The following is a 20,025-nucleotide window of genomic DNA, read 5'->3' on the forward strand; positions in this document are numbered from 1 at the left end:
ATATCCATTATTTGTGCAGCTCTATTTAATAAAGGGTAAATAAAGAATACTCAACAGCATGTGAGAATGACACCGCAGAAGGTTTTACAGGTATTTGTAAGGACAATTGAAATAACTTCCTGCCCCTTGTGAGAATGCAATCATTAGGAATATGTGCCAAAATATCCTAGTAAGCAAAACCAGGGGCACAGATAGATTTTCAAAAAGATGTGCAAAATTTGAAGGCCCCCATAAATTGGACACTTGGGGGACTGGTGCCCTGTGGCGCACACAGAGCATGCCCCGTGGAATGGAGTCTTCGGTGAACTAGAACTATCTGCTGTGCTGTCCCTCCCATACTTAGGCCAAGATACAAAGACATGCAAGAGAGAGAATATAACTTTTTCCTATTTCTCTTTGCTTCCTTTCCATTCATTCAGTCTCATCTTCTGTGCTATATTTTGTAAAAGGACATAATGGAAAATGCCTCATCAGGAATAATTGGCTAGGTTCAACTTTAAGAAGCTAATGAACTCAGTGTTTTGTCTGTCATAGTCAGCCAGAAGGTACAGCACAACATGTGCTAAACCATACTTGGAGTTTGAAGCTCTCTGACTAGACTGGGTAGGCTAAGTATAGACAGTCAAAAAGCCTGAGGCTGAATCTATTCAATCTTCACAGGTTAGTCTAAGCTGCATAGACTGAACTGAAAAGCAAGTGAACAGACATTCACTTTGATTCTGGAAATGCAGCCACATGCCTGCAGTGGCTCAGGCCAGAAGCAAGGGAGTGCTCGAGCATATCCCCCTGGTCAGCTGGAGCAGACATCTTGGGCCAAGTCTAACCCACCCAGCCTGCAAGGGGAGGTTTGTGGGGGAGGTGCAAAACATTCTGGGATGCTGGGAGACTGTGAGGTAACTTGAATCTAGATGGGATCTGGGACAGAAGTTCAATAAACCAATTTACCATAAATCAGTTAAGTCTGACACTACATCTAGCCAGGTTTCTCTTAAGCTGTTTTTGGCCATTTTGAAAGCATTTTATGTGCACTGAACCATTGAGTTACAGATCTGAACTAGTTTCTCATCACTCATACTGGTTTATGTGTAATTTTTGCCCCTAGCCCTACAGAACAGTATTTGACTGAACAGAGCATGCTGAATTGTCAGTTTCCCCACACACTTACAGTCCTGTTGTGACTGCAGTGTAGTGTTAGACATACTTCAGCAAAATTTATACAAAATTGGTGGTTTTCAACCTTTTTTCATTTGCAGACCCCTAAAAAATTTTGAATGGAGGTACAGACACCTTTGGAAATGTCGAATAGAAATACTGACTCTTTTGAATTGTAAATTTGTGTATTCACATACTTTTGATTAATCATAGTCATCTTTCACAGACCCCTTAGACATAATCTGTGGACCCCCAGGGGTCTGCAGACCACAGGTTGGAAGCCACTGCATTAGCTGGTGAATACTAGTAGCAGTCCAGCCATGGTAGTATGTAGCTTAGCATGGATTTGCTGTTCAGCTAGGTGCCTTGCTTCTCAGGTAGGTTTAGTCTAAAGCTAACTTGGAAATGTGTATGCTACTCTACAGACACAGCAATGAAGGCACACTTTTAGAGATACTGGGTGCATCTACACATGCAAATAATCTGGAAGCAGTTTACTCTTGAGTAAACTACTCAAGAGTAAAGTCTCCCAGGCATGTGTCTACATGTGCAAGGACATGGGAGAAAATTTGCTGCTCCTAGCAGCAGACTGCTTCTACTCCCTGCACTCCTGCAACAGGCCCCTGCAGCACCAGGGGGAGCTCTAGGTCCCCCTGGTTGATAACCCAGGGGCCAGGAGATGGCTGTCTCCTCATGGGGGCTAGGACATTGCTAGCTGCAGGAGCTGCCTGTTGCTGGGGTGGGCTCCACCACTGGATCCTGGGTGGGGACAATGTCCCCCTGCCCAGACAGCAGGGAGCTCCCAGCCCTCACTCCATGACTGTGGGGCTGGTGCTGGGAGATCCTACTTTCCCAGCCCAAGTCTCAGAATTGTGGGGCCCCAGCTGAGAGATACTTATCTCCCAGCACCAGCTCCACGATCTTCTCTCCCAGCTCCAGCTCTGGGAAATAAGGACCTCCCAGCCCCATAGTTGCAGAGTAGGGTCTGGGAGCTCTCTGCTTCTGGGGAAGAGGGGCATTGTCCCCACCCAGGCTCTAATGGCAGAGCTTGTCCTGGCAGCAGGCAGCTCCAAAGGGCAGGGAGCAATCTCCTGCTTCCTGCTGCCTAGCTGACTGGGAGTACATTTGCTCCTGGTCAGGTGTCTACATGTGTGCTACTGTGCAGTAAGTAATCTTGAGTAAATTTGCTGGTTGCATTTGCAAGTAGCAAATTTACTTGCAATTAGAGCCAATTACTGTGCAATAAAGCATCTGCACATTTAGACACAGATGCTTAATTAGCTCTACTATGCAGTAAAGTGTCTTGTGTAGATGCACCCACTGAGTTGTCACAACTGATCTTACAACTGCTGGACTACCAAGTTTATCATACTTACAAATATTTTCTTTGGCAGTCTGTGGGCCTGATTCTTCTTGCTTCTGTGGAGGTAAGCTAGCAATAATTCCACTGAGGTCAGAGGAATATGCTACCATAAAATAAAGTAAACAAGCAAAGATTGGGTCCAATTTTCCCTTTACTTGTTGTTCTACACACAGTTTTTATACAAGTTTAACCAAATCTACTGATGCAAGCTAAATTGATGTTAATTTATCACTGTTGATATAAATCTACAGTAAGGGTTTGCATGATTTAGCTAAATTCGTTTTTAAACTGAATATAATGTAGTTGAATTAATGTTTGATTTATTTAGAGCAGTACAAAGAGTATGTAGCAAGTGCCTTTCTTGAATAATCACAAACTGTAGTTGCAACTTCCTGAAATTAAACTAGCATATAGTTGGTTGATCATTATTTACTGCTGTGTGTCCCGTCCCCGCCCCCCCCCCCCCGTCCCAGTGGTGCATATAAAACTGGCAAGATTGTCATTGTCAGTCTTTTGGGATGTAATTGTCAGTGAACGTGTCTGTCTGACCTTGAGTTGATTTAATGTTGTGTTTATTTAAAAATCTAGTACAGAGAAAATATGTTGAATATATTAACTAATGCTACTAAAAATTGTGTTATTTGTAGAGGTTTTTTCCATATACTAATCATCTGTGTGTTAGATCCTGAAGCCTTTATGCAGGTCTAATCCCCGTTAAGAGTTTTGCCAGAGTGAGAAATTATTAAAAATTGGTTCAATCTATCCTAATAATCCTGACCATACAACTACCTTCTACCTATTTCAAACTACATTATATCACTTTTATTGAAAGAAAAATCAGTAGCATATGAGAGGTCTAGCATGATATTATAGCAGTAGAATAACACAGCTATTCATTGTAACAATCTTTTATTATCCCAGGTCCTTCTGATATTCCATTTTTTATTATTCATAATTTGGTGTTTCTTATCAAAACGGTATTGTAACACTTATCTAAAAATGATTGAAACAATGATTGGACTTTATTCATGCAGTTTGCCAGTTCTCTACTTCAGTGCAATGAAAATGATGAAAACTGCCAGTGGTTGAATGACCTACATGGAAATTACTGTATTCGTATATTAATCTGTTTATAGCATGTCTTTGCTTGTACATAGATATATGTACTGCTTAACTACACTACAAAGTGAAGCCTCTAACATTGAGAGGAAGCTAACAGTTGGTTTCTCAGAAGTGAATTAGCAGCCATCTCTTATCAGTAGGTAACTGTCTTGATGTGGATGTTAATTGCTTGGGTGGAAACTACCTTTTCAGTCTCTCTCAGGGCTTTGAGTTTATCTCTGCTAACTCCTCCTTGCTGAGTCCATGAGGATTCAATCAGCCATGGAGTTGCTCAGGGAGGCAGTGAGACGGAGACTCTGTAAATCTAGGAGAGCAGAAGCATTCAGGGTCTTGAACTTTATCAGGTTTGGAAGTGTGATTGTGAAAGTAAAGAGTAGAAAATGACAGCAGTCAGTAAATCAAATCAAAAGAAAATCAGGGCTGTCAAAGGCAGAAATAAAATAGTCTTGGGCAAAAACACAGTTGAAAAAGCAGAGGGGTGAGACTTATTTTTAGTCATTCCCTGGATCCCTGTGCATCTTAGAAAGCAGCCTCTGTGCACTCTTTTTGTTGCTACTCAAATTACTTCACCTTGCTAAATGGCCTGTATTTCTCTTCGAGGAAAAAAACCCAAACCTACCTCCCCCTCAGGTCTGATTGGTTATGACGCCACATTAGTTATGTGCCAGTTTCAGTGGAGCCATCTGAGTTCAACAAAGTGGCCTGGCAGGGCTGTGAGTCAAGTCCCAACACTGGGGCCCAGAATCTCAGCTGATGAAAACAATGTGACTCCACTGATTACATTTTCTATGTAGTTTTCTTTACTAGTACTTGGCTGCCAACTCTTCTTAAGTCTGTTGCATTCTGCATTCTGGGGAATGTAACAAGCAAGCAGTTTATGAGATCGGAGCAAGGGCACTCCAACAAGAAACATACTTAATAAACTGGGAATAAACGAAGTTACTCTAGAGTTTTTGAATCATCATTGCTAAACTCAAATTTAATTTGTAATTGCATACATTAGCAACATGGAGAGCTGGGAAAAATATTTGCTATGAATAATAATTCATTACAACTGTAAACCCTTGTTTTGTTGGTGAATTGTTAGTCAACCAATCCTGATCTTCTCAAATGTATCCACTACTTGCCACTAGCTCAAATAAATTAGATGAATGATTATCTGTCTGTAGTGGTTTGAAACCTGATCATTTTAAATGTGTGTCATTCATGTTGTTGGGGGCTCACCTAAGTCGTGTGGCATTGTTTCCGATCTCTGATGAGATGGTTGAAGCATTTTAAATGGGAAAATAGTGAACAGCAAATAAACACTTCTGATTTAAATACTAATTTATGCTAAAATTCATGAAGATTTCAAAATTTCCAAAGGTTTTCACGAATACCTGGCAATTGTAAAAAAAACCAAACCCAGGAACAGCAAACACTTGTCTGCTTAAATTTATTTTTATGTCCTTAAGTGTTGCAGATACCCAAATGCTCCTATCAGAATTGGGACAATCTTATTTAGGTTCTGTACAAATCCTGAAAAAGCAGCAGCTTCAATCCTGAAAAGTTTATGCAGTCAGTCATAGTGAACTGAAAACAACGTTTTAATTTGTGAACTGTTTTCACAAGTGAGGAAGACTGAGCAAATGTATCACTAAAAATGAAATGTTACATTTATCTGGCATTTCACAAAGGTGTTTTCTTTTAATCTAATACTATGAAGTTTATATTATTGATACTTGGAATTAATTCTAAATTTCCCTGGATTAGTATCGTAAAAGAGCGTAAGAATGGCATGTTTAGTATTACATAGGCTAACATTCAGGCCTCCCTTTAGAGAAATTAGAAGTGTTTTACTAATGAGAACAAAGATGAGCTTATGATATAGGGAAGGTGAGAGAGGTATGGTATGTTCCAAACATCACCTCATGAAAGACAGAGCTGAATGTATTTAAAAACTGAAGCCAGTTAACCTAATATCTGTCTGCCTATGTATAATGGAGATTTCAGTCTCTAGAAAGTATCTTGGGTTTTCTTCCTTTCTTTCTTACTTGGCCAGGCTAAGATGGCCACCGTCAAGAGCCACAGGAACCAGCTAGCCAAGGCTGGCTCAGATGATGCCCTGGGGCTTTTCCAGTTTTTGGTGCGGGCACGCTTATCGCTGGAGTTTGAGCATGCTGTCCTCCAGCAGACAGTGCCCACCTCCCAGGAACGCTGGGCAATTCAGGGGGTGCTCTGCAGTGTTGAGGGTGGCCACTTAGTTCTTGCACTGTGATACTACTAGCCCCCTTCCTGGGGTACCGGCAGGGTTCTCAGTAGGCTGATGTTGTACTGGATATTTTTGTTTTTAGACTGGGCTTGCAGGCTAAAGTCCTAGGCTCTGTGTGTTGTATCTGGGTCCTTGCGTGGGCCGTGTTTTATTACTTTATTGGAGTGTTACCCCCCTTGCCCCTTAATAAATCTAAATAAAAGTCAAAAGTCTTTCATTCTTTCTTTCTTTCTTTCTGCAGGCCCACCTCTCACTTGAATTTGAGCATGCGGTCCTCTGGCAGACAGTGCCCACCTTTGAGGAATGCTGGGCCATCGAGGAGGCGTTGTGCTGAGTCGAGGGGGGACGGCTGCTCCTTGCACTGTGATGCCATCACCTGCTTAGGGTGCAGAGGCAGGTCCAGTGAGCCAAGACCTCGGGCTTTGCCCATGTGGGCCGACCCCTAATGTCCTGAGGCCCCCCTGGATGTCCCCACTGTGGAACTGTGTATATGTATATGTATATATTTCTTTGTCCCTTATTTTTGTCCAGAGTGTGCGGGCAGGCCTTGCGGGCCAACCTGTAGGGTCTTTACTGGCTCCCATTTGTCACCCCCCCTGGAATAAATGTTTCTAAAAGTCAAAAAAGTCTTTCTTTCTTTCCTCAGCCCCTACACATTTCATAAAAGCTTGTTTTTATCATCCTACTGTCTTTAAAATCTGAGATAGAAGAATATGCATCATATATATACTGTGTAGAGAACTAATAGGCATGAAATTAGGGCCAAACTGTGAGAGATTAATTAACCTGACATTCAGTTTCCCCTGCTCTGCTTGACTCTGCTTCTCTGGATTTGGCAGATGAAATCTGTACTTATTCTTTCATAGCAAAGTAGCATACAGGGTACCAAGAGGTTCTACGTAATTTTTTCTAAACTATACAATTTGGATTCTCTAATTTGTGTGTTCTTTTGTTTACTGTTTGAAATCTTAGATGTCTTTCATTTATAGGGCTGGTCAAAAAGCAGTTTGCAGGAAATTCAAAACTTCCTTTTATCTGTAACTGGAAAAAAGCCCAAATTTCCTATTTTCCATGAAACAAACAAACAAACAAAAATCCAAAAAATGTTTTGGGTCCAAAACATTTCATTTTATTTAAATTTTAATATTTCACTTTGATTTTGACTTTTTAATTTGTAATAGATTTTGAAATGAAAAAACTGTTTCAAAATGAAAAAAATGAAATATTCATTTCCCAAAATGTCCAGTCTAAATTGTTTAATCTTATTTAGGTCCTTCTTTTTGGTATTTTCTAAAACCAAGTGTCTTTGATATTGACACGCTCCTGTAAAACATTTCAGTTCTGTGGAATCAGCGTTCTTCTAAGATTCTGTTGGAAAAAGTTTTACTAACTCTGTCCATTTATTATTTTTCCTATTAGAAGAACAGAAAATTATAGCTCCTTTAATGCTTTCTTTAGGGGTTTCCAGACAGAAAACTGTATTTTCTTAGTGAGGTACAAGAGAGGTAGCAAATAGCTCCTGCTTGCCCTGAAATATTCTTTATTTGAGCAAGGTTTTCTTTTTTCTTTTTTTAAAATAAGAGAGGATTAAGTCTTCATGACCTGTTTCCTTGGGGAACGCTATTGGTTCTGCAGTTACAGTAACTCAGGTGTGATTGACATTTACTGTGGATTTTATATCCACTTCTATTACAATAATAATAAAAATGGAGAAAAATATGAAGAAAAGAATATACACTTGAAAATTATTTGTGAGACTGGGGAAGAAATATAGTCCCGTGGTCCTAGATTTAAGTCCCTCTGTACATCAGTTATTTGATTTGGTGCAACTGCCTTTAATAGCTTTAGTATTTTATGTGTCTTTGGTATCAGAACTGGGGCTTTTGTCTAATAAAGGGGATAAGACTGTATTGAAATCTCTACCAATCATGAAGAAAGGGTGTGGGGAGGTAAAAGCAACAGAATCTATCTGAGGAGAAATCTGATGGCAAGGCAAACTACTTTTTTTTCATTTAAAATAAGCATGATACGCAGCAAACTATTTTTTGAAATCTTATATTGTATAGAAGCACTCATCTCTAGGCTGAAATTTACTAACTAGAGTAGCCAGTTTCTACACTGTAATGCAACGAAGCAATTTTAGATGCTCATTCAACTTCACTACTAATAGAGTTTCATTACATTCAGTGCGAGTGCCATCTGATTCAGCAGCATCAAAGCCAATAGAATAGTTGACAGTTAACATTGACTTGTATGGATGCAGGATTGGACCCAGCAGTCTAGTTCCTCTCTGTTTTGCAAAGAAAAATATATCACTAAATAATGCCAGAGAGACAAAGTTATCAACCAGAATTCTTGGAGTTGGTACATTTTCGATGAACACTTAGCATTAAAAAAAAAAGAAGGGTAGGAAGCAGAGAAACACTAGTATTAAAATCAATGACCAGAAATAATTAAATATGAAATGACAACACCACCTTTTCACCACCTATCATACAATGAGAACAGTGCAGGATAACTTTATTCATATATAGAAAAAACAAAAATATGAAACCATCGCCAGTCACTACTGGAAAACACAGGAAAACAGACTTCCTAATTTAAAGGCATAGCTTTAGACAAATTTAAAATAGTACACTAGTGCCTGGCCAGCAAGATAAAAAGGAAAAAAATACCTTGTTTTTCATTTGAACAAGTACAACTCATGCAAAAAGGAAATGAGGTTAAATTACAATCGTAGAAAAAAAGTTAATGTATGAGTCTTTCCAAATATTTAGCTCTGTTCTGGAAAGCTTGTGCCTGAATATTTTGCTTTACCTCTCAGACAACTTGCATGAAAAGAGTGTCTCTGCTCCTAGTACTGCAGATAACCAAGGAATATATCACACCCTCAATATTAATATTTATACAGAAGTCATTGTAGTCATAGATGGCACCACTGTACTAAATGGGAGTGGAATAACAAGTATAAAAGTCTGGGGAGGGGGAGTAAAATATGTCTGTACAGTTGCCAAAGGGTTGTACATCCTTAATCCACCCAGCTGTGGGAGATATTTCTCTCTGAGCTGACAATACGGTAATCCAAGCCTCTGCAGGAACATAAAGATCAATACATTAGTCTTTCTGTCAGAGCCTGCTGATTTAACCCTAAATCAGTGGCAAAATTTGAACTGGCTGCAGTGCAAGCAAAATTGAGTTATTAATTTGCATTAGAGCTCTCTCTAACAGAGACACCCATTAAGAATGTACTTTCTTCACAGTACAGCAGTGAGCTGATGATTCTTATTTTAAATTCAGCCCAATGAGCGGGGAAACAGTGCTCTTCAGGAATGAGGGCTAGGGAAACGGTGGCTGAACACACTGCTGTGGGAGGGATGTGTACTGAGTCACTACAAAGTAAAGGGCTATTTAGGGAGCTGTGAGCTGGATTTCACTTTTCCCAGATGGCTTCAATGGCTGGAAAATCATTCTTGGGTGTGTATCACTCTCCAGAGAGCCAGGACTCCAGGGACTGAAGCCCCCATCAGAGCCTTTGGGAAGACCTACCCAGAGCTCCTTGTCAAGTAGATTTGTGTGTAATGAGTCATCCTGGGGAATTTCCTGTGCATTATCTCCCAGATTCAGGGCAGTTCATCTCAAACTTTAAGCAGAGATCTAGGTACTTGAGCAGGACTGCTCACCTGCTTAAAGTTAATTGCCTGCTTAGGCAGACAAGGTTCTTAAGTCCTTTGCTGAACTAAGGCCTGCATTCTTCCACTGTAGGTCTACTCTGTAGTGAACATAGATGTTTTTGGTGTTCTGTGATACCTGAAGTAGGGGAAAGAGATGGAAATCTCTTTTGCGGAGAGTTCTGATTTTGCAGAAAGTTTTGTGTTTTACTTTTTTATTTTAATGTTTTCTTAGTCTCTTAGCCCATCCCCAAAAAGAAACAAACAAACTCATTTAAAGGGTGTTTGTACCTGAAAGCTTGCAAAGAAGAATTTTTCCAATTATTTTCATTGGTCTAATAAGAGATATTGGGTTTACCCAAAAAACGTTGTCTGCCTTTGATCACTGAAGAAACATGTCTTGAGATGTATACATTTCTCTGAACAGGAGCAATTCTGCCACCTTGACTTCCAATTTAGTAGTACCAAGTTCTGTGATTAGTCATTGAGTGCTCACACTGCACACTGCTGGGAGATAAGGAAAGCCTGTGGTGGGGTGTGTGGTATAAAATGCTAATTTTGCTGCATGGAAAATGTAGTATGATGAGTGTGAGGCCAAGCTGGAAGACAACTAGTGAGGAGACAAGGCAGGAAGTATAGAGAAAGAAGTCCTACAGTGACTTGGCTGTTGTGAGAGCTGGTGAGCGAGTGATTCTAAGGAAAAATTAAGGCAGAGTCAAGATACAGGATCAAGTTTGTACAGTGCCATTGAAATCAGTGTGACAGCACATGAAGTGTAAGGCATTAAGGTGTCAGAATCAGAGCCTTAGATTTCATAGAGCCCCTATTGCTGCAGTGTCAACTGTGCATGAGTGAGGGCTGCAGAGAACTATGCACAGCCTTATTTGCAGAACATCCAGCACAAAGTTATAAAATACAGCCAGGTAAGTATAATTTGTCCAAATCATGGAAAAAAAAACCCAACATTTTGAATGGTTTCCATTGTTGGACCAGCTCTCTTCAGTACACTGATCAGGTGATAAAGGGACATGGGAAGGAAGGTCTGAGAAGAAAGTTGTGTTTTTATATGTAGCTGAAAATTTAAAATCTTACACATTGAAATCTCAGTCTTTCCTTCTGCTCATCAATTATACCAGGAGGAGATTCCCACTCCAGATCTCATCCAGCAGTGCACAAACAGTCCCATTGTTCTCCCTGTGCCCAGTTAAGCTCAGATATATGTTCCTTGATGAATCAGAGCCTGAAGGCAACCAATAGACATTTCAGTGGGAGCAAAGATGTGCATTTTTTTCCAGGTTTATCATTCACAAGGACAAAACCATAGCCAACATTGCTTACAACGCCTTTGAGAAAAGCTGGTTTACAGCTATTATCTTGATCCTATTAAAACTCTGTGTAATAGAATGCAAGATGCTATTATGGAAATTGATATTTTATTCTTTTAAGATAGGCTTGGAAATAAAGCAACACTTGTACAGGTTACCCTTGCTTTATGTGGTGCATGTGTTCCTGGAAAAAAGTGCATAACTCTAATTTGCATAACCCACTTTATAATGTAACTATAGGGATATGTTCCAAGACCTCCACTGTACTGACCCCCAGACCCATTTCTACCACTTTTAGAAGACAGTTTTGATACTTGCCAACAGCAGATGGTACACACGAGCACAGGGCACTTTCATAATGGGGATGGCAACTACAGAAACACATGTTGCAGACAATGAGCAAGGAGCACAGATCCACACAGGAGATTATATTTTGGTATGTGCCACTCCCACAATGCACCACACAAAGCAGCTGACTGTGAGCTTCCACCACACGGATCGCATAAGAGTAAATTTGCCTTGCATATAACAAATTTTTGGTATAAAAACGGTCATCGCATAAGAGTGAATTTGTACATACAGAACCCACATAAAGTGCCTGTAGTCATTCTTCAAGAAAAACTAAAGTCTCTGGTTTTGTTCTAAGAAGAGAGAAATGGGGGAGAGAAGTCGCAAGCCTATACATATATACTATGTTCTCTCTCTCTCATATAAAGAAGCACATTGCTGGGAGATAAGGGAAGCTTCTCTCTCTCTCTTGCTACATATAGTTTATTGTCTGCCTGTCTATCTAGTTTTGTTACTTTTCCTTTATTTATTTAAACAGTGTCTGGGCAACAATCATTTTGGATCTGTTCACCCCAAAACACTGACCCCACATTCCTTTATTTGGAATCTCTTACACACTCCTGATAGCAAAATTCCCATCAGGTTTTAGTAGGGTTTGGTGTCTCAAAGGGAGTGTTATTGCCTGCCAGCCTTTTAACAGATTTGTGTTTTACGTTAAGTCCCAGCTTCTGGAATCGGGAGATTACATATTAGCTCTGCCTTCCCTTTATTTAAAAAACAAGTAATTTTTTGTCTACGAGGTTGTAGAGAGAAAGCTTGAAAATAGGACCCAGGTGCACTTTCTAGTCTCGAAAACCAGATGACAAATAAAGTGAACCCTACGTTCATTGACTTTAATATATCTAAATCTATAGATAGAAAGATAGATATAGATATAATAGATAGAAAGATAGATATAATAATTCTATACGATAAAGAAAAAAATCTATAAGAAAAATAATTCTTTAACCTATCTATAAGAAAAATAATTCTTTAACCTATCTATCTATGGACCTATCTATCTAACCTATCTAGCTAGCTAGCTAGCTAGCTAGCTATTGATAGATAACTAGATAGATAGCTAGATAGAGTAAAGAATTATTTTTCTTATAAAAAATTTCAAGACTCTAGAAAAGTAAGATGGGAATGATCATTAAGAGGAAATGACATATAGTGCCTAAAGCAACTTGTTTAGTTTCTGTATCTGACTGACTCTTTGACTGTCACTGGTTAAAAGTCTCTGTGGAAATCACCCAAAAGCACAAAGGTAGCAGGTCCCTGGTTACAGCAACACCGCTTAACAGCTGCTTCTGCTCCAGGAAATCACCTTCTCCTGCCCATTGCTACCTATGTACAGGCACAAAAATAACCTTTGGAGCTTCCTGCTGAAACCCAGGGTTTGATTTGGATTTCAGGGCTAGAGGCAGCATGTTCGAGTGTGTAGAGGGTGGGGTGGGGAAGAACAGATGCAAGCTGTTACCTTGACTCTCTCTTTTTTCAAGCTTCTCTCTTTCTGCATTATGGTGTGGGTAGTGCCATTCCCGCTCCCCCCAGCAAAAGGTAGTCGTCTCATTTGTGTCTCCCTGCATGCGTATGTCAGAAGGCCAAGCGCTCTTCAGGCGTATGGTGATGACACACCCACAAGATTCTCACCAGCTGAAGTCAATATAAAAAAGGATTTGATCTTCATTCCTGAGATGCCTGGTACTTGCCCGAAGCCCAGCCCCCAAACCTCAGCAGCAAAACGCAAAACATTTGGAAAATAATAATAAACAATTCCAGTCCAAACTTTACCCTTATCTTTTTAGTGCTGGTCTTCAAGCAGAGTTCTTCAGCAGCAGCCCTGTCTGAATAACTTCTTGTAGGGACGGAAGAAAAGGTGCCTTGTGTGGATGTTAGAGCATTCCCCCTTATGCCACATCCACACATGGGCTTGTGTGCCCATGGGCCCTTGACCCCTGGGAAATAGCCACTAGTAGAGCTCTGGCATGGGTCAAGTTTTTTGCTTCAGGTTGGCTTAGGAAAAGGGGAGTTCAGAAGAAGAGGAAAAAGAAATCCTGCCATGGTTCCTGCCAGCCCATTCAGTTGTAGTGTATTGCCCCGGTATTATTGTGATGAAATACTGAGAGAGCCAGGTGACAGGAACAAATTAAATCGTGCTTATTTCCCTTTGCACGTGTGTGCGTGTGGGTGTGTGTGTCCTTCAGTGGCTTTTTATCTGTACGTATTGAATAGACCGATTTGGAAAGGGAAAGAGAGAGAGGGAAACAACCTACCGGCTAGGTTAAAAAATTCACCGGGAGCTATCGTTGTGCCGGTCAGAGAAGTCCGCTCTTGGCTCCATCACAGACGTGTTCAAGCTGCAACCGCTTCTGATCGCTGGGTGGCCCTGCTAGCAGGGTGTGTAGGGAGCTGGGATTAGAAGCAGAGGGGAGAAGTGCACAGCACGGAGCCTGTAATAACCGCGGCGCTTATCAGCCCGACCTAAACTTGCCAGCAGTCTGTGAAGCACATTCAGTTGCACAAACACGGCCCGGGGAGGGCGAGCGGCGTCCCCCGCGCGCCGCCGGCCGGCCGCGCCGCGCCGCCCCGCCCCGCCGCAGCCCGGCCGCTTGGTTCGGGAGCCGAGGGGCGATCGAGTGCCTCGACTGAGCCGCCACCAGTGCATCGGCCCAAAGCCAGCGCGGAGAGGCACGGGATGGGGAGGGGAGAGAGTCGAGGGGAGCTGGCAAGTGAGCCCTGCTCAGCATCAGACGGTCAGTGCATCGGCACCAGCCCGGGCTCATCACGGCTTCCCTGGGGAGCTTCACACCTGGGAAACATGCATGTCACACGCACGCATTATATATATATATCGCATGATATATATTGCACAATATCTGCATTTTATATGTATGGCAGATATGACATATATAGTGTATTATATATATTGCACGATATCTGTATTTATATGTATGACATATATATGACACATATATATATATAGTGTATTATATATATTGCACAATATCTGCATTTTATATGTATGATTATATATATGACACACATTATGTAGAGAGTGTATTATATATACTGCACAATACTATAGATATTGCACTATATCTGCATTTTATGTAATGTATAGTGAGAGTCATACACACACACACGCACATATCTACATACAAACATACCTGTATGATGCATAATATCTATACATAGAAACGGTAGCATGTATATGTATTATATATGTCTATAATGCGTGTATGTTTTATGTATAATCTGGCAAGAATTATATAATGCATGCCTATCATATATTCCATGATAATACACGTGTGTGTGTGTATAGTATGTTTATACATATCGGTGTATATGTACATGTATATGTTGATATAGATGTATATATTCACGTGTGTGTGTCCCAAAGCCCGATGCCGCGGGGGCCCCCGGGCAGGGGTAGCGCAGTCCTGCGGGGAGAGCTGCGTGCGGGACCTGGAGCAGCCCGGGCGAGAGGGCTGCCGCGGCCGCGGGCTGGCGCGGACTCCGGCGGGCAGAGGAAACGAATCCGTGTCTCTGGAAGCAGCCCTGCCCCAGGGAGCCCTCCTCCCCGGCCCCCCGGGAGCTGTCGGGCCCGGAGGGACTTGGAGACGTCTGCCCGCCCGCCCGGCTCCAGCCCCCGCGGGAGCTCGCCCTGCGTAGCCCCTTGTTTGGGACTGATCCGAGGGAGCGGGTCGGGGAGAGCGGCCGAGGGTCGGGCGCTGCCTGCCTGCCTGATCGCCTCAATCCTGCCCCCAGGGCCCACCTCCGCCCCCGCGCCCCGCCCGCAGGGCCCCGGCAGGCACCGCCGCCGGGCCGGGGAGCGCTCGGGCCCCGCCGCGAGCCGGCGGCGCCGTCCTCCGGGACAAGGTCCCACGGGAGCCCGCGGGCTCGGGCAACCCGGAGCAAAACTGAGAGGGAAAGAGTGGGTCAGAGTCTTCCCCGACTCCCGGTGGGGGGAGACACGACAGCGAGACCAGCCGCCCGGCTGCGAGGGGCACAGCCTCATCCGCGGGGTCGCACTGGGAGGGGATCAGGCAGGGCGCCACCGGGCGCTTGGGGCGAGATCAGTGCCAGGCCTGTGTGTCCGGGTCCCCTAGCTCCGCCGCCACGGGGCATCTTGCCCCGCCAGGCGCATCGTGCCATGCGCGAGGCGAGGGCCCCGCGGCTCCAGCCAAGTGGATCGGGCAAAACCGCGCGCCTCGGAGCGTCACGTCTGTCTGCACCCGGGGCTGTTCTCTCGCGCGCTAGCGGAAATCCTGCCCCGCTCCGGCCTGGCCCCAAGTCCCTCGCGAGGGCCCGCTCTCCTTGCGGCCCTCCCGCCAGAGCCGACCCCCCGGGATGAGCCGCGCAGGGCCGAGGCCGGCGCGGAGGCGCTGCCCCCTCGGTCGCCGCTTCTGCCGGCCGCACTCCGGCCTGGGGCGCCCTGGGGCAGCGGAGGGTCGGGTACAAGGCAGCCATCGCTTCCCGCCCGCTCCTCCGCACCCCCCCCCACTTGAGCTCCCCGCTCAACCAATGCCACGAAACGCACCGCGGCGCGGGGCAAAGCAGCCCGCAGCCAGCCCGGCCCGCTCGCCTTACCTGGGCAGCAGCCACGGCCCGCCCCGGGGCCAGCGGGGTTTGGGGGGGGGTGTGCTTTTTTATAATTGTGTCTGTCGGAAGGAATAATTTCTGGCGGCTGCAGGGAGCAAGACAGGCTTCAGCCAGCCCCTGTTACAGCCGAGTCTCGCTCTGTACAAGCTGATGATGACAGATATCCCGCTGATAACCTCTGGGGAACGGAGTTATTTTAATTTCCAGTCACTTTCCTGCTAAGTGCCGGGTCGGCTTATACACAGCGGAGATAAGGGGGGCAGGAGGTGGAGGGGCTGGGCTGGGCTGGGGGAATCAGACAGGGAAAAAGACTAAAGCGGAGAGCCCCGGAGACGGATGAGCTCGGGCTTCACCTGGAGCCGTCTGCAGGGCGAGGAGGAGCCTGGCTTTGCGGCTGGCTCGGATTTTAAAGGTACACAGAGGGGCTTTTCGGAGGCTGCTGGCCTCGTTGTTTCACGCCGGTGGAAGCCAAACACGCCAGCAAAAGGGCGGCACGGGCCGACTGGGAGTGAGACTTGCGAAGGGCTGGCGGCGCAGAGCCGCCGAGCGCGGGGCGCCTGGGGCCGGCGGCTGCGGCTCCGCACCCCGGGGGGGCTGTGCCGCAACTTTTGGGAGGTGCAGCAAAAAAGCTCGGATCTTGCTTCCCCATTTGACAGACTGCACTGGTGGGTTAGTCAAAAGCTATCTATCTGTCTCCGTGCTCTCCCAGCTCCGCACAGGGCTCTGCCCCGCCCGGGCTCGGTAGATAGATAGATAGATAGATAAATTACATACATACATTAGAAGTGAAGAGCGAGAGACAGGTACATACATACATATATAGAAGTAGATAGCTAGATAGAGCAGGTTTATATATCTACAGCTTATATATGTGTGTTGTTGTGTGCATATATCTAGTTATAGCTATACATGGATGTGTATATCCATAGGTGTGAGTCCCAGTCGTTAAGATTCCCAGGGACACGGCGCTTTGCTTCCCAGCGCACTTGCTTTCAGCCCGGGCGGAGGCACCTGGGAGCAGGCGGGCTGAGGGTGCGGGGGAAGCCGCGCGCTCGGGTCCCGCCCGGGCAGAGACGGGGGAAGAAGGGCCCGGGGGCAACTCCGAGCGGGAGGTGGCTCTGGAGAGAGGCACGTGGGCGGGGGAGCGGGTGGACCAGACAGACGATCCTCGGGGAAAGGGTGCGGGCGGGGGGGAAGGGGTTGATCCCTGGTCCGCGGGCGGGTGTCCAGCTTACGGGGCCGCGGCCGGGCCAGCAGGGAGCCGCACGCCCTTGCCCCCGGGGAGCCGGCACGGTCCGGCGCGCCGTGTTTGTTTAGGGCCGGCTGAATCCAATCAGGGCTTGCTGCGCGCAGCTTTCCGGCCGGGCGGCCCGAGGCGCCTCCTCTCTCCTTCTTATACATCAGCAGCCGGCGGGAACCGCGGACTCGGGCTGCCCGCGCCCGCCTCCCCGCTGGATTACAGGCTCCGCGCCCCGACGCCGGGACCCCCATGAGAAGCGATCGCAAGAGGTTTGAGCGCTGCTCCTTCCTTCCCCGCTCCCTCGCGATCCCCCGAGGCTTTCCCCGGGGAGCTCCCCGCGAGCCCTTATCTCCGGGCCGGGCCCCTTATCTCCCACTTATCTCGCCCGGAGGGACGGGATTTTCGGTGTCTCTCTGCAGGGGGTGGGGGCGCGCGCTGGCGGGCAGCGACCCGGGCCCGGGAGCGGCAGGCCCCGAGGAAGGAAGCTCCGGGGCCGCTCTCCAGGCGCAGCCGCCGGCACCGCTGCCTGCCCCGCCGGCGCTGCAGCTCCCCCGCTCCCTGGCTCCCTCGGGCTCTCGGTGCGGGCCCCAGGGGCGCTCCCGGGGTGGCACCCACCCCCGCCCTCCCTGCCGGCCACATGCAGCTGCTGATCGATCCCTTGGGGCGGGTCTCCCCGTCTTCTTGTGATCTCCGAAACACCCCTCCGAGACACCCCGATCTTCACCCCCGCCCTGCACACACACCTCTCCACCCCACCACACGCACACATGCACACACCCATCCACACGCACATGTACAAGCACACCCATCCAGCCCTTCCACACACACACGCACATACAATCCCTGCATACACACACCCATCCGGCCCTCGCACACACGCCCATCCACACACACACGTGCACACTCACCCATCCACACATACACACGCCCATCCATACACATATGCACACGCACCCACCCACACATACACACACCCAGCCAGCCCTTACACACACACGCACATAAAATCCCTGCATGCACACACCCATCCGGCCCTTACACACACGCCCATATGCACACGCACACACACACACCTATCCACTCCCCACGCCCATGCACACCCCCCATGCACCCCCAGGTGCACGCACACACCCATGCAGCCCATGCGCGCGCACACACACACGCGCGCGCGCGCGCACCGCCCCCCTCCCCCCGCCCATGCTGCGCACCCGGCGGCGCTGCTCCTGGTCCCGGCCGGCAGTGGCGCCGGCTCCCCCCCCGCCCGGCCTGCGCTGCCGCCAGCCCTGCCCCAAGGCCGAGGCGGAGGCGGAGGCGGGGGCCGGGCCGGGGCGGAGTGCGGGGGGCGGGCTCTGCCCTTCCTGCGCGTGTGCGTGGGGCCCGCGGGGTCGCCTGACCGCCTCGCTTCTTGCCTCCTGCCCGCAGCGGCTCCGAGGGACCCGCATGGCCCTGCCCGAGGCCGGCTGGTGCGTGCTGAAGCCCCGCGCCGCGGAGCCCGCCCCGTCCTGCCGCTGCTCGCCCTGCAAGACGCCGGAGCGGCCGCTGCCCGCCTGGGACGACGTGGTGCTGCTGGCGGAGCTGGAGCCGGGCAGCAAGCTGCTGTGGGCCGGGCGCGGGCCCCGCCGCAGCCCCGAGCAGCCCGAGGACATGTACCAGAGCCTGGCCCCGGCGGGCGGCGCCTACGACGGCGCGGCCGGCGGCTTCATGCACGCGGCGGCCGGCTCGCCCGTCTACGTGCCCGGCAGCCGGCCCGTGGGCTCCGTGCTGCCCGGCCTGCCCTACATGCAGGGCGCGGGCCAGGCCGGCCACCCGGGCGCCAGCCACGGCGCCTGGCCGCAGTCGGCCGCCGACAGCCCGGCCTACAGCCCCGGCGCCGGCCCCGCGCACCCCTCGGGCCGCTTCGCCTACTCGCCCAGCCCGCCCGCGGCGCGGGAGCCGGCGGCCTACGGCGGGGGCCTGGGCGGGCGCGAGCAGTACAGCCCGCTGGCCCGGCCGCTCGGCGGCTCCTACGCCGCGCACTACCCGTCCTACGTGGGGCCGCAGCTGGCGCCCGCCTGGCCCGCGGGGCCCTTCGACAACTCCATGCTGCACTGCCTGCAGAGCCGCGCCGCGCCGCTGCCCGTGCGCCCGCCCAGCGCAGGTAAGGGCCGGGGCCCCGCGTGCTGCGAGCAGCTCGGGCTGGGCGGGGCGGCTCCTCCTGCCTAGAGGGGACCGGGATCGGCGCGGTCGTGAGAACCCCTCGGCACACGAGTGCGGGCCAGCCGCCTTCCTCCCCGCCAGCCCGCCGGGTGCCAGGGCAGCCGTGGCCGAGATTTCCCCGCGCTGGGGGCGGCCCCGGGGGCACGGCCGCCCCCAGCGCTGCGCCCCGCTGCCGTGGGTGTGCCGGGCAGGCCCGCCGGCGGGATCTGGGCATGGGCTGTCGGGCGGCGCCGGCCGGGTCTGCCCGGGGAGGGGAGCGCCGGTGTCACTCCGTGGGGATGGCCTGCTCTTCGGCTCTTCTGTCCTGCTAGGCTTTCTCTTTGGATTTCATCGCTGCTGGCTTAGGCCGAGCCTGCCAAGGAGTATCCCGGGCACACGGATTCACTACGGCTCCTCTTCTCTTCCTTTCCTTTTTTGCCTTGTCTTGCCTTGCCTTTTCCTTTCCTCTTTTTCCTTCTTTCTTTTTCTTCTTTTCCTCTAAACAAAGGGGCTAGTCCCCAAGGACATCTTTCTTCTCCTCGGAGGAGCCGAAAGCAATCCCTCCCCTCCCCCTCGGTGTTACCTACTGGATTTAGAGGACTCCTTTCCTAGTACGAGCTAGGGAACAGAGACGAGTTTTTAGAAAGCCGCGGAAAGCAGAAGCCGAGCAGGAAAGGAAACCAAGGGAGAAAAGCTGGAAAGCCTTCTTGCACGCAGGATTGGAGTGAGGTGTCAGGACTGGCAAAGTTCAGGGTTAGGAAGAAGGAGGTCACTGGGTTGTGGATCAGATCCCCAGG

At 48.4% G+C, this 20,025-nt stretch overlaps 1 protein-coding gene and 1 long non-coding RNA gene across 4 annotated transcripts in view; one reads left to right on the forward strand and one right to left on the reverse strand.

Annotated features, from left to right (window-relative positions):
* The window catches only part of LOC149869145 (uncharacterized), a 66,922-nt gene extending 50,870 nt beyond the window's left edge, over window positions 1-16,052 (reverse strand). For both annotated transcript variants that reach the window (XR_016441398.1, XR_016441397.1), the window contains exons 1-2: window positions 15,802-16,052; window positions 13,485-13,620 (exon numbers count right to left, since the gene is read on the reverse strand). This is a non-coding gene — a long non-coding RNA (uncharacterized LOC149869145). The remainder of the gene's footprint in view (window positions 1-13,484; window positions 13,621-15,801) is intronic.
* The window catches only part of GATA6 (GATA binding protein 6), a 35,127-nt gene continuing 28,849 nt past the window's right edge, over window positions 13,748-20,025 (forward strand). Inside the window, exons 1-3 of one of the 2 annotated variants that reach the window (XM_090039799.1) lie at window positions 13,748-13,964; window positions 17,167-17,322; window positions 18,476-19,190. In XM_090039799.1, coding sequence (XP_089895925.1) covers window positions 18,494-19,190 — 697 coding nt within the window. In that variant the 5' untranslated portion in view covers window positions 13,748-13,964; window positions 17,167-17,322; window positions 18,476-18,493. Of the gene's footprint in view, window positions 13,965-16,100; window positions 16,226-17,166; window positions 17,323-18,475; window positions 19,191-20,025 lie in introns of those variants that run through there. The other variant, XM_090039798.1, reaches the window with a different exon arrangement.

Source organism: Crocodylus siamensis, chromosome 3, assembly GCF_052110815.1.
Source record: "Crocodylus siamensis isolate JL-2025a chromosome 3, ASM5211081v1, whole genome shotgun sequence".
In the NCBI taxonomy this organism is placed as follows: domain Eukaryota; kingdom Metazoa; phylum Chordata; order Crocodylia; family Crocodylidae; genus Crocodylus; species Crocodylus siamensis.